We start from the raw sequence: 13,839 nt of genomic DNA on the forward strand, positions 1-13,839 counted from the left end.
CTGTAAAAAGACAAGTCTAAGGACCATTCAGTACAATTTATAAATTGAAGATGAGGAGAGCCAATTTGCAGCCCTTTTACATCTATGCAGTAACAAAAGCAACAATCAGTTGTATTTTTGAGACCAAATATATCAGATAGTAATAGCCAATAATTCCACTAATGTTGATCAAGTTCTTCCTAAATATATATCCTTTATAATTTTTATAAAATTTCCCGTACAGGATTTCAATGATCTTCTAAGAACCCCCCCAAATTGACATTTTTCAGGTGGCAGAATTCTGACTGATGTTTTCTGACAGCTGTGAGATGCCATAGCAGTCTAAGGATGAGCTTAATGAACACGGGTCTATAACACACGTGGCTGATCAATACGGCCAGATCAGAAGAGTAGACGCTGCACACAAGGATACACAGCAAGATCTGAAATGTACTATAAAATTCCATAACAGGTAAGTTACATTTTAATTAAACACTAGAACGCTCAGGTCTAGGAATCAAAGTAAATCATTTTAAAGCTGCTACATTTAGCTACTGAATGATTTTATCCAGAGTTGGTGGTAGATTATCCCAGCATGCCGTCTGGATGATCTTCTTACTAATCCTTGTAATAATAAATCATATTTACTCAAACATGCCCAGCGCTCATCAGGAATTACTGCGTTAGGCTGAATGCATTGGCAATTAAGAGATGTGAAAGGAGGAATAGTATTTATTGTGGAACCTTCCTTACAGCTATCCAAAACAGGGGTCAATGAGTGTGGAAAACCCTAGCATTTATTCATGTGATTGCGTACACTGCAGTCTTAATGGAGCAACATATTTCTTCTTAAAAGCAGCCTCATATTAAAGCCAGGTCACACAGACCATCGGTTAGTGTAGTGTAACCTAATTAGTCCTTTCAATGAGTTGGTTGCTCAAAGTGAAAAACCTGACTGGCTGTTCCTTTAACACTTAGGGGGCGATTTAAACATCCATCCAGATGACCAAAGGCTGGTGTCACCCAAGATGATTAGTAGCTGCTATTGTGGCCAAGAAAAATGTTTATATTTTTTATGGGGCAGATTTCTGACTATGTTTCCAATGGAAGCAGTGATTTGTCGTGCAGTGATGGATTCTGGGATCTGAAGTCCCTCTGCTTTTCAAAGAAACTGTGTACTATTGAAAGCAGAGGGACACTACAAATCCCAGAACCCATCACTTCACAATAGAAAAAGGTGAGGGAGAGTTGCATGCCACTGTGAGCCTAATGGAGGTTGGGAAAAGGTTTGTACAAGTGAGGTATAGGCTATCATGGTTTCCTTTTAGTGTAACTGAACTAATGCATGTCAGAAAGGGTTAAACATGCAAAAATGCTCACACTTTAAAAGGGTTATTTACCTTTAAGTTAACTTTTGTATGTTATATAATGGAAAATTCTAAGCAACTTTTCAATTGGTCTATCTTTCTGTGAGGCTATTTTATTGTATCTGTTTATTTATTGCCTTTGTATTCAGGCCCTCTCCTATTCATATTCCAGTCTTTCATTCAAAGTAATGCATGGTTGCTAGGGTAATTTGGACTCTAGCAACCACACAGCTGCTGAAACTCCAATTTTGATTCGAAAACTGAAAATTTTCTCACAGTATCAGTCCCTACATCATATTAAAGTAAATTTAACTGTGAACTCCTTTAACCTTTTCTTCAGTTTATGGTCAACAAAGATGCATTTCTTAAACACAGGGCTAGCACTCCAAAGTGAACAGTACTTTATGTGTTAGGTTATTCCACTTCACTGTTCATCTAATGAGATACAGTGGAACAAAATCACATATATTCATGTTGGAGTGCTGGTCCTTTCTGTGTGCGTATGTATAGACAGTCAGATATGGAAGTGTATGACCAGCATACATACACATTTGTAATGCATAGTCATGTGGCTTTGGGTTCATGATGTTTTTGGCATTGGCTATGAATAAAAAATGAACTAAAAATCAAAATCCTTTTTCCTACCACCCTCGTATCCAATACCCCATTATAAACAAAGTCTCATTATTGGCCGGGGCTTTATTTTGCTTAGGAACTGTGTGGCTAATGTTACAAGAATATGTAAAATAACAAGGCACCAATGTATAGCCACCTTGTCAAATAACAAATGAGCACAGTTTTTTGCGCAAGCTGTGAGACATGTCATGTTTTACTGAATTACCCAGCAAACATCAACTGACAGAATCAAAGTCTGTGTGGATAAATTACACTACAAGTGGGAGAAAATTGTGCAAGTGACTGACAAAGCCAAGGAAACACTTGAGTAAATAAAGGATACAAAATATATAAAAAGCAGGTGCTTCGACACAGGTGTGGTTCCGGGGTTCAGTAAGCGCTTACCCCGATATTATATTTATAAACAAGCTGCCCGTGGTCCATTTGCATTTTGAATAGAAAAAGCCTCTTTTATGCTCACTTATTTATTAATATTGTCACTAGCAAAGGTATAGGTTTTGCAATAGGATAACTTGATCACATTAAAGAGGAGGCTTAAAAGAGATTAAATGTACAAATATATGAAGAAAAAATATATATATAAAAAAATATCTAATATACAGGGTTATGATAATGAGAAAGGAACAGTATAGTAAGGTTTTATTTTTTTTACTTAAATGGCAAGTTTTAGAATTATCCAACTAAATGATTCCATGGTGGAAATTCATTGCATGTGCAGAGTTAAGAACACTGACTGACTATGGCATTTTACAGCAGCCCCTCGGGCATTTGCCAGAATACAAAGATTGCCAGTCCGGGCCTGCCCCACACCCAAGGTGCATCTGGCAGAGATATGACAGTTACTGGAATCTCCTGCTCAGCCGCGTGTGTGAATCCCTTGTTTGCAATACTAGTCTGCCTGTATATATGTGCCTGCCACTTGGACTACTGCACAGTGGGTGCCCAGTTGCCCCTATCATCTTGCCACCCTAGGCCCTGGCCTTTTAGGCATTTCCCCAAATCGAAGCCTGGGTATTTAATTTGAATGCAAACAGGGCACTAGCTGTATGAAGTTGGCATAGGCTCCCTTGCAAAGTCGAAATGTTTCAATTTCTATTATTTTCTCTAGCGTTACAAAAGGTTAATTAGCTTCTCATGAAATTAACTTTAATGAGGTTGTTCATTAATTAAAATTAATAATAAAATTATATTAACTATTAGTATTACATAGACAGTGATATTCTAAGACAATTTGTAATTGGTTTTCTTTTTTTTTGTGGTTTTTCAGTTATTTAGCTTTTTGTTCAGCAGTTCTCCAGTTTGGTATTTTAGCAGCTATCTCGTTGCTAGGGTGCTGCTTACCTTAGCAACCAGGCAGTGATTTAAATGAGAGACTAGAATATGAATAAGACAGGAGCTGAATAGAAAGATAAATAATAACAACAATAATAATAGTAATAAAATTGTAAGCACCCAGAGCAATAGTTTTTGGCTGTTGGGGTCAGTGACCCCCATTTTAAAGCTGAAAAGATATAGAAGAGGAAGGCAAATCATTTATAAACTATAAAAAATAAAGACCAGTTGCAAAGTTGCTAGGAACAGGACATTCAATAACATACTAAAAGTTAATGTAAAGATGAACCACCACTTTAATGAATGTTTGTGGCAGAAAAATGAGATTGGAAGCTCTGCTGAGACAGGGACTAAAGTGAATGAATAAACATTCTCTGTGTCACTCCATTGTGTAATATTTTTGGTGAAAGGGAGCAAAATATAACATGGGCTCCTTTGGGTCAAACCAAAAAACTAGGAAATTGAGCATTAGAGGCACCAAATACCCAGGCGCATTCTGAAGCAATTCACCTTAATATCAAACACACACACAAGGCAGTCCTACATCTTGAGGGGAAGTGCAGAACAAGTCCAATAGCTGTCGCTGCCTTAATGAATATTCTTCCTACATCTATCTAAATGGATTAATGTCAGCGCTGTATTGCATGTTCTCTTTCTGAGAAAGCTATAAAGGATTTGAGGCAACAATGCCTCAGGCAGATCATTCTGAAGCCACTGCTAGTCATAGCATCAGAATTCCTAATAGCGCTGAAATGAATAATAATTCACATTGGTTTTTCCTATTCTTTCTGTGCACGAGGCTTACATCATTTGTTCAATACAAAGAGAAAAAAACATTTCGGGAGGGATGTGTTTATAATATCTAAGGAATAAAAACATACATTATTCATATAGGATACATGTAGGAAGAGATAATCTATATTCTTCTGCACCTGAACAGTAAGCTGCTGTGATACGTTATTGCTAACTGAAGTAAATCACCAAATACCTACAAAAACCTGCAAATATGGGAAACCCAATTGCATTTTTTGTCTTGGTTCAAAATGTTAATGCTTGGAGAGGAATTCTCAACTGCAGTGAACAGTTTCATTTGAGTGTAGGGTGAGTCTTTATGTTACCAAGGCAGAAGATTCAATCCGGTATTGGGAAGGTGACAAAAGTGAGAATGGGGGTAGAAAGGCCTACGAAAATAAGCCGGACTGAGCACTTCTTACATCTTACATCACATTTTGGTATCATGTTAGGCATGAGAAAAAATTGTTCTGAATTTGACTTTTCATAAATAGGAAAAATATCCAAACACTGGGAAACATTGGGTTAGTAACTCTAACCCAGGGATCCCCAACCTTTTATACCCGTGAGCCACATTTAAATGGAAAAAGTTTTGGGGAGCAACACAAGCATGAAAAAGGTTCCTGGGGTGCAAATAAGAGCTATAATTGGCTACTTAATCACCCCTATGTGGACTGGCAGCTTACAGAAGGCTCCGTTCGGCATTAAACTTGGTTTTTTTGCAACCAAAACTTGCCTCCTTGCCAGAAATTCAAAAATGAGCACCTACAGGGAGCAACGTCCAAGAGGTTGGTGAACAATATGGTTGGGGATCACTGATCTAAACTTACATTGTAATAGATGGTAACAAAGCTGGCATAATGCCAGGCTGAGGGCAAAGATGGCAAAATCCTATTGTTTTACTCCATTAGCCTTCAGGCACATTGCAGAAAGGCCCTGATCTGGAAAACCACAGGTCAAACGCCTTCTGGCTAATCAATCTGATGGCTATTGTTTTCTAGAGATTCTGTTATCAGAATTAATTTTAAAAAACATCCTTGGGTTTATAAAATAATTATAAACTCTGGCTGAAGAGCTAGCCTCACACATCGAGATCCATTAGTTGCTTATTTGTCCATAATGCTCCTTTACCCCCTCCATAGCCCTCCTGCCATTTTTTGCCATGTATTTTGCAAAGGGACAGATTGGTATTACAGCCTGGCGAGTGTGGGCAGAAGTTGGTGCAGCTCGGATTTGGGATGAACAGTCAAAGGAACCACAGATCAACCTTAACGGTGTCCCCCACAATGATGCAAAGATTTCTTCTTTCATTTGTATGGAGGTTGTATGAAGCTGAAGTACGTTTAAACAGATGATATCTCAAAATCTGCATATTTGTAATTGCTAACACTTTTTATTAGTGCTGGGCAGTTTTCTATGACAGACGTTGATGTACCTTTTTTGTTTATTGTCACTTTTTAATGGTCAGGGAGTAAAAGGAATTATTATAAAATATTTCTACTTTAAACTCTGGTATTCTGTGTTCAAAATCATTTGGGAGACAATGACTGAAAGCTTGCCAAGTACAAAGCAGAATCAGAAGAAAGCTAAACCCTAAAGCTTTGGAGGAGAACTGGAGAGTACATTTCTATAATGAACAGTAACCTATAACTACCAATCAGCCATTAGCTGTGACCGTTCTGCTGCCAAAAACAAAATTCTGGTTGCTATAGGTTACTACAGGGAAAAAGTATAAAAAGGTTAATGAAATGCTCATCGGAATACTGCCCACAAGCCCAACAGAAACATGATTAAATGCTGCCTGACATAAGCGTTTCCTGCTGTACTTTAAATCACAATATTGCCCAAAAAAAATCATGCACTAAATCATAACATTTCAGAAGGTCACACATTTGAATTGCAATTTGGATTAAAGAGGGGAATTAAAATAGAACATGGAAGTCAAATACTTACAATTCGTACAAGCCAACATAATGTAAACAAGGAGGTGGAGTAATGGGTGTTGTAGTGATAGGGCGGGGTCTGATCATCCTCCCAGGTTTCATAGCGCTCTGCATAAAACACTGCTCTCTTTGGATTCAAAGCACCAATAGGCTGGAAAGACATTATGAACAGTTTTATAAGTTACAATAAATTAATCATGAAAAAAGCACCATCACATTGCAGATGAAATGTACTATCCTGAAAATGAAAATTTAATATAAGCTTTACGTCATGGAAATAGTTCGCTTTCTAAATTAAATGGTTAGAGTTCTGTACCATTTTTATATAATAAAATTAGTCTTCAGTATCTTCCTGTGTTCCTGTTGTTGTTGTGTTTAAAATAACCCACTTCAAAATAAAGCTGCATAAAGGAGTGTATGTGCAATCCAGATATTCAATATAAACTCAGTACAGATCTACTCCAGTTTTTCTTTCAAAGTAAGACAATCTGATCAACAGGCAGTTAGTGAGGGTCAAAGCTGAAACTGAAATGGTGACTGAAGGGTGACAACACTGCCAAGTTTCGGGCAGGGATTATAATGCTCTGCACAGGTCATGCGAATGAGGTACAGGTATGGGATGCGTTATCCGGAAACCCCTTATCCAGAAAGTTCCAAAATATGGAAAGGCCGGCTCCATCATAAGAAAATAATTCTAATTTTGATTTCCTTTTTCTCTGTAATAAAACAGTACCTTGTACTTGATCCCAAAGATATAATTCATCTTTATTGGAGGCAAAACACTCCTATTGGGTTTATTTAATCGTTAAATGAGTTTTTAGTAGACTTAAGGTATGGCAAGCCCAATTATGGAAAGATTGCTTATCCGGAAAACCCCAGGCCCTGAGCATTCTGAATAACTGGTGCCAAACCTGTATAAAGTGGAACTGCCCCTTCAAAATTACACCTGGTCAAGAAGAACGAAAGAACTTACGGTAATTCTCCAGTCCAGTGAAACAAATATGGTATTTGATTTGCTTTATTAAAGTAAATATCATGCAAGTCAGTATAGATGGCACAAGGCAATAGGGCAGAAATATATCTAAAGCTGTACAAATAAACATGGTGTTATAATATAACGCCATTTAATTGTGCACGGTGAAAAATGACAGTTATTTATAAAGCTGTGTACAGCAATTTCATGCGATTGTGCAGGAGAGTAGCAAGTGAGGTATTTGAAGAAAGCTGTGGAAAAACAGCATTGATTGCTGCCACTTTTTACACCACTTTACACTTGACTACACATTAGCACATAGCTTTAGAATTATGCGTGATTTGACACTGCACAGTGGTGTTAAAGGGGTTGTTCACCTTTAAATTAACTTTTAGTATAATGTAGACATTAATATTCTGAGAAAATTTGCAATTGGTATTTATTTTTTTTATAGTTTTTTTTTTAGTTATTTAGCATTTTTGTTCAGCACTCTCCAGTTTGGAATTTCAGCAGCTACCTGGTTGCTAGGGTCTTGGAGACAGGAAAATGAATAGGAGAATGTATGGCTAGAAAGATAAGTAATAAAGAGTAACAATAACAATAAAATTGTAAGATAACAAAGCAATAGTCTTTTCGCTACCAGGGTCAGTGACCCCATTTAAAAAGCCAGTAAGATATGGAAGAAGAAGGTAAATAAATAATAATAATTAAATAATTTGAAAACTATAAAAGATAAATAATGAAGACCAATTGCTAGGACTAATCCATTCGAGAACATGCTAAAAGTTAACCTAATGGTGAACCACCCCTTTAAAGCAGTGATGATTGTTTTTTTTTTCTTTATTTACACAATTTTATATAAGGTCCTTAAGCGTATTGAGAACAATTATCCAAAAAACTCTGAATTACATGATAGCCCTCTCCCAAAGACTCCATTTTAATTAAACAAAAATTTTTTTTTTAAAAATGTATTTCCTTTTTTTCTGTAATAATAAAACAACCAAGATATAACTAATCATTATTGGAGGGAAAACAATCCTATTGGGTTTATTTAATGTTTAAATTATTTTTTAGCAGACTTACGGTATAGAGGTCATTTATCCAGAAAACCCCAGGTCCTTAGCATTTTGGATAAAACATTCAATGCCTGTACAGGTATGGGACCTGTTATCTAGAAGCTCGGAACCTGATGTTTTCCAGATAAGAGATCTTTCTATAATTTAGATCTCAATACTTTATATCTGCTGAAAAATCATTTATACATTAAATAAACCCAATTGTTTGCCTCCAATAAGGATTAATTGTATTTTAGTTGGGATCAAGTACAAGATACTGTTTTATTATTACAGAGAAAAGGGAATCATTTAAACATGAAATAAACCCAATAGGGCTGTTCTGCCCCCAATAAGGGGTAATTATATCTTAGTTGGGATCAAGTACAGGTACTGTTTTATTATTACAGAGAAAAGGGAATCATTTAACCATGAAATAAACCCAATAGGGCTGTTCTGCCCCAATAAGGGGTAATTATATCTTAGTTGGGATCAAGTACAGGTACTGTTTTATTATTACAGAGAAAAGGGAATCATTTAACCATGAAATAAACCCAATAGGGCTGTTCTGCCCCCAATAAGGGGTAATTATATCTTAGTTGGGATCAAGTACAGGTACTGTTTTATTATTACAGAGAAAAGGGAATCCTTTAAACATGAAATAAACCCAATAGGGCTGTTCTGCCCCCAATAAGGGGTAATTATATCTTAGTAGGGATCAAGTACAGGTACTGTTTTATTATTACAGAGAAAAAGGAAATCACTTTTATATACTAGAATTATTTGCTTATAATGGAGTCTATGAGAGATGACTTTCCCGTAATTTGGAGCATGCTGGATAACAGGTTTCTGGTTAATGGATCCCATACCTGTACTGTACATTTTTAATGTAAAATCCATATATAAATCTGTAGAGCACACACTACTGTGACAAAGGGGCATGGTTTTCTAAGAATTCTATTTTTGGGAAATGTCTTAATTGGTACTAATTTTAGTAAAATATAAATTACCATTATATTGTTGGCTGTGAGAGTAAGACCTAAAAGTATGCCTTCCTATATTTTTTATTCTATAATGACATTGCATTACATCTCAGAGGGATAGATGTGTAACAGTGTCTATACTCGCACATGTATTGCAACTAAAAATGTAACTGTTACAGTGAAAAATGATAATTTAGTGTAATAAAAAATAATGGAGCAGTACTAGGAACATGTTCAGTCAATTACATTGTGCTATATACTCAAGAAAGGTGCTATTAAAATAAAATGGATTTGCACATAAAATGCATTTTCTTTGTTTGGTAATCCATAATAATGTCATTCCTTAAACCTGCACCCAAAAAAGCATTATGTAGCTGAGAAGTTCCAATCACCTGATAATCTGGTTTACACATTTCTAATACAGGTATAGGATCCCTTATCCGGAAACCCATTATTATTAACCAGAAAGTTCTGAATTACAGAAAGGCCATCTCCCATAGCCTCCATTATAAGCAAATAATTCTAATTTTTAAAAATGATTCCCTTTTCTCTGTAATAATAAAACAGTACCTGTACTTGATCCCAACTAAGATATAATTACCCCTTATTGGGGGCAGAACAGCCCTATTGGGTTTATTTAATGGTTAAATGATTCCCTTTTCTCTGTAATAATAAAACAGTACCTGTACTTGATCCCAACTAAGATATAATTACCCCTTATTGGGGGCAGAACAGCCCTATTGGGTTTATTTAATGGTTAAATGATTCCCTTTTCTCTGTAATAATAAAACAGTACCTGTACTTGATCCCAACTAAGATATAATTACCCCTTACTGGGGGCAGAACAGCCCTATTGGGTTTATTTAATGGCTAAATGATTCCCTTTTCTCTGTAATAATAAAACAGTACCTGTACTTGATCCCAACTAAGTTATAATTAATCCTTGTTGGAGGCAAAACAATCCTATTGGGTTTAAATGATGTTCAAATAATTTTTTAGTAGACTGAAGATATGGAGAGCCCTAAGATCCCTTATCCTGAAAAACCCCAGGTCCCAAGCATTCTGGATAACAGGTCCTATACCTGTACCTAGTGACACATAGGAAGCCTCCATCAGTTGAATTCCATTAGAGAAAATCTGGAAATACAGATCATCCTTTTCCTCACTATTCAGTAGAGAATATAAGGCTAGAAACGTTGGGCTAATAATTAGTATGCAAATGAATAGCTAAAGGGCCTTTATATGGTAACAATTATACTTTACATATTCCTGGGATTCAGAAAGATATATTATCTTGGGATTTTAGCAATGAACAACATTCTTGTGTTAAAAGAGAAGTATTTGGGCAACAGCCATCAGCAAATCATTATTAGGCAGTCATGCACTCAAGTGTTAAACACCAAGGATTAGCGAGGGCAGGAAATCAGAGCCTCTATCTCGGCTACTTGCCCCGGGCCTGGAATTCTCACCGCAGCCTTGGGAAAAGGTGTGCCTAGACTGCCTTCAAACCCAATCAATATGTCTGCTGAAGTCATCACTGTAATAACACATCTAATAGAATCTGACTTTGGCTCGCACAGGCTATTCTGTAAACTCCATTTAACGATAGAAACAGGTCGGGGAGAGCCGCCGCCGGTGTCTGGTGACACTAAGCAGTTCTACTTAGCGCCGAATATGAACTGTTATTTATTCTTGCATGCAAAAGCCAGCACCTACTCACACACCAGCCTACTGTCTCGGGAGGGATGTTATAGTAAAGAATACTCGTCGTTAAATGGAACTTAATTGGAGGACAGAATGAAGTCCATAAACCCCAAAGGAGAAAGGAAATTGCAGGGAATAAAAAGTAGCCAATTTGACTATAATGCAAATTATAACCAAAAAAAAATATTCACAAAAATAAACGCAGAGAACCTTTCCTTTCAATAGACTGATTTCAAAGGTCAATGTGTGCACATAAAAAGGCATCCCTTTATATAAGGCTGAACCTCACTTAACTCACTATATCAATTATGTTAAATCCATTGTTTTCTATAAATTGTTCTATTAAAGGGGCAGTTCACACTATATATAGAATAGCCAGTTCTTTGCAATGTTTCAGGTGGCCTTCATTTTTGACTTTTTGAATTTTTTACTTTCCTCTTCTGATTCTTTCCCACTTTCGAATGGGGGTCGCTGACCCCAGCAGCAAAAAAAAAAAACTATTGCTCTGTGAGGCTACAATTATATTGTTACTGTTATTTTTATTATTAATCTTTCTATTAAGACCCACTCTTATCAATATGAGCTGCCGCGGTCACATGTTATTTTTATTATTATAAACATTTATTTATAAAGCGCCAACATATTCCACAGCGCTGTTCATTTATCCCCATGTATATATAAAATATATATAAGGCAAGGTATACATATCTTTAATATATATACATATTTATAATATGTCTATTTATTAAGTCAAGGGTTTACTGATATATACAGGGTATGTGCCAATATTATAAGTGTGTGCTCTTTCTACATTTACCCTTCTGCACAGCCTATTGTTATTATATTCAGCTTGCAGGTTGCCCCTAAAATCTTTATACTTTATATACAGCTTGCAGGTTCACCCCTAAAATCTTTATACTTTATATACAGCTTGCAGGGTCCCCCCAAAATCTTTATACTTTATATACAGCTTGCAGGTTCACCCCTAAAATTTTTATATTTTATATACAGCTTGCAGGGTCCCCCCAAAATCTTTATACTTTATATACAGCTTGCAGGTTCCCCCCAAAATCTTTATCCTTTATATACAGCTTGCAGGCTCACCCCTAAAATCTTTATCCTTTATAAATGTTTAGAATCCCCCCCCCAACCCCACCAAGACACGCATAAGAATAAAAGATGTTTTCAATGAAGCATAAAGATGTTTTTAATGAAGAAAGTTTTAGAAAATGTACTGCATTAGCGACTGGCAAAAAGTTTCATTCCCTGCGAATAAACATCCACACTCTAGTGAACAAGTGAAAGGACGCTTGGCAGGATTACATTGGTTTTGCCAGACGTATTCACACTTCAGTAGCCCCATTTGCATTATTACAGTACGAAGCCTGCAGGCATTATCACTCCCTGTGCTTTCAGCAGCACTGTAATTTGGAACAAAACTGCTCTGCTTATCATCCACTGCCACTTGGCCAAATCAAGTATTAAGAAATATCATTTCTTCTGCTCCATCAAGGGATGTGTAGGAAACCATGACCATCCGACAGTAATAGCAACAGAGAACTGTAAAGTATCAATGTATAGAATAGAACATAGGCTAATTAACAATAAGCACCCTTTATTCAGCTATGGATAAAATATTACCCCTATTCTTACACTTCCAGTATGATACAGCAATATACCTGTACTTGTGTCTGGTCTACTGAAAGGATACTACTGTTTAGAAAGTTCTGCTTGTGCCCTGGCCAGAGCCAATACTCTGGGAATGGCCTATTCTTTTTTTCAAAACCCATTTTCCAGGCCATAGATTCCTTAACCTAACAAAGGTTGATGTTCCCCTTCCTTTGTGGGACTGTGAAATACTCCTGAGGTTAGGATTTTTGAGTTGCTGTAGCCTTAAATATATAATTTAAAGAAAATCCAAGTGATCTCTGGAGCACACAGACCATCACAAAGGTGAAAAATGTAAAATCACAATATTTCTTCTCCTAAGAACATTTTTAATGACATATTTTTAATATCATTAAACAAACAAAGCAAATCAACCCAGAATGAATATTATTATTATTCATTCTTATATTGTTATAAGTATAAGCTCTAACTATAAGTTAGAGTATAAGCAGTTCATCCTGATGCCATGAATGGAAAAACATGTCATTAACCAACCCCCATAAAATGAGCATATATAGGACAATATACATTTAAATGTCATGTTAATGGAAATAAATGCATTGCATATTACATTATTTTGAATCATTTTTCAGTACAGGACATTACCTTCGAAAGATCCCTGAAGTTGCCTGGAAGAGTGAGATCTAACTCCTCGGATTCGTAATTTGTCAAAACCCACGGAAATACGGGATACTGGTTTAAATCATTGTAGGTTCGTCCTAAATTAAACAATATAACATTATAATTAGCAACCTAATAATGACGATAAAATAAGTAAAAAAAAATAGTAAAAATACAACCAGTCAGAATCTACTTCTTGCTCATCAGTATCACCGGTGAATAAATGTGGTCTCTAGCTTCCCCCGCCCCCTTTTAAAACCCAAGGGAAGCTAATATAATGTCCACTGTAAGATGAAACATTAAGAATTTTACTGCTTTAATATACATTAAACAAAGTCCAAGGCAAGTGCCCCAATGCTTTAGTAATTGCTAAGCAGCTGAAAAATTGGCTGAAGCCTGATGATATCATCCATTTACCTATGGGAATCAGATTTTCAAAGAAGTTGAGAGAAGTACTACTATATAACTGTCACTATTATATTAACTAACTAATATCAAAGAAGAAAAAGTCCATTTTTTATTTGTCTCATACACATATGGTTTCCAGCAAAACCAATCCAGTTTAATTAGCTTATATAACTTTTTTCCCAAAAATCACATGCAATTAAATATTATAATATATATTAAAATACAATTATACTCTTTTTAATGACCTCAACATGTTAAGGATATGAAAAAATTAATTAGAATAAAGGTTTCCATTGGAATGTAAGCTCTGATTTCACAACAAAATTACATGAATCATGGATTATAAGTATGGGATCCCTTATTCGGAATCCAGTAATGTGG

At 35.9% G+C, this 13,839-nt stretch overlaps 1 protein-coding gene across 8 annotated transcripts in view; it reads right to left on the reverse strand.

The window, feature by feature from the left end:
• nbea (neurobeachin) overlaps nucleotides 1-13,839 on the reverse strand; it is a 355,187-nt gene that overhangs the window by 44,236 nt on the left and 297,112 nt on the right. For all 8 annotated transcript variants that reach the window (XM_012957925.3, XM_002934020.5, XM_012957924.3 and 5 more), the window contains 2 exons: nucleotides 13,036-13,148; nucleotides 6,060-6,200 (listed from right to left, as the gene is read on the reverse strand). In XM_012957925.3, coding sequence (XP_012813379.1) covers nucleotides 6,060-6,200; nucleotides 13,036-13,148 — 254 coding nt within the window. The remainder of the gene's footprint in view (nucleotides 1-6,059; nucleotides 6,201-13,035; nucleotides 13,149-13,839) is intronic.

The sequence above is a fragment of the Xenopus tropicalis genome, chromosome 2 (assembly GCF_000004195.4).
Source record: "Xenopus tropicalis strain Nigerian chromosome 2, UCB_Xtro_10.0, whole genome shotgun sequence".
NCBI classification, from domain to species: Eukaryota; Metazoa; Chordata; class Amphibia; order Anura; family Pipidae; genus Xenopus; species Xenopus tropicalis.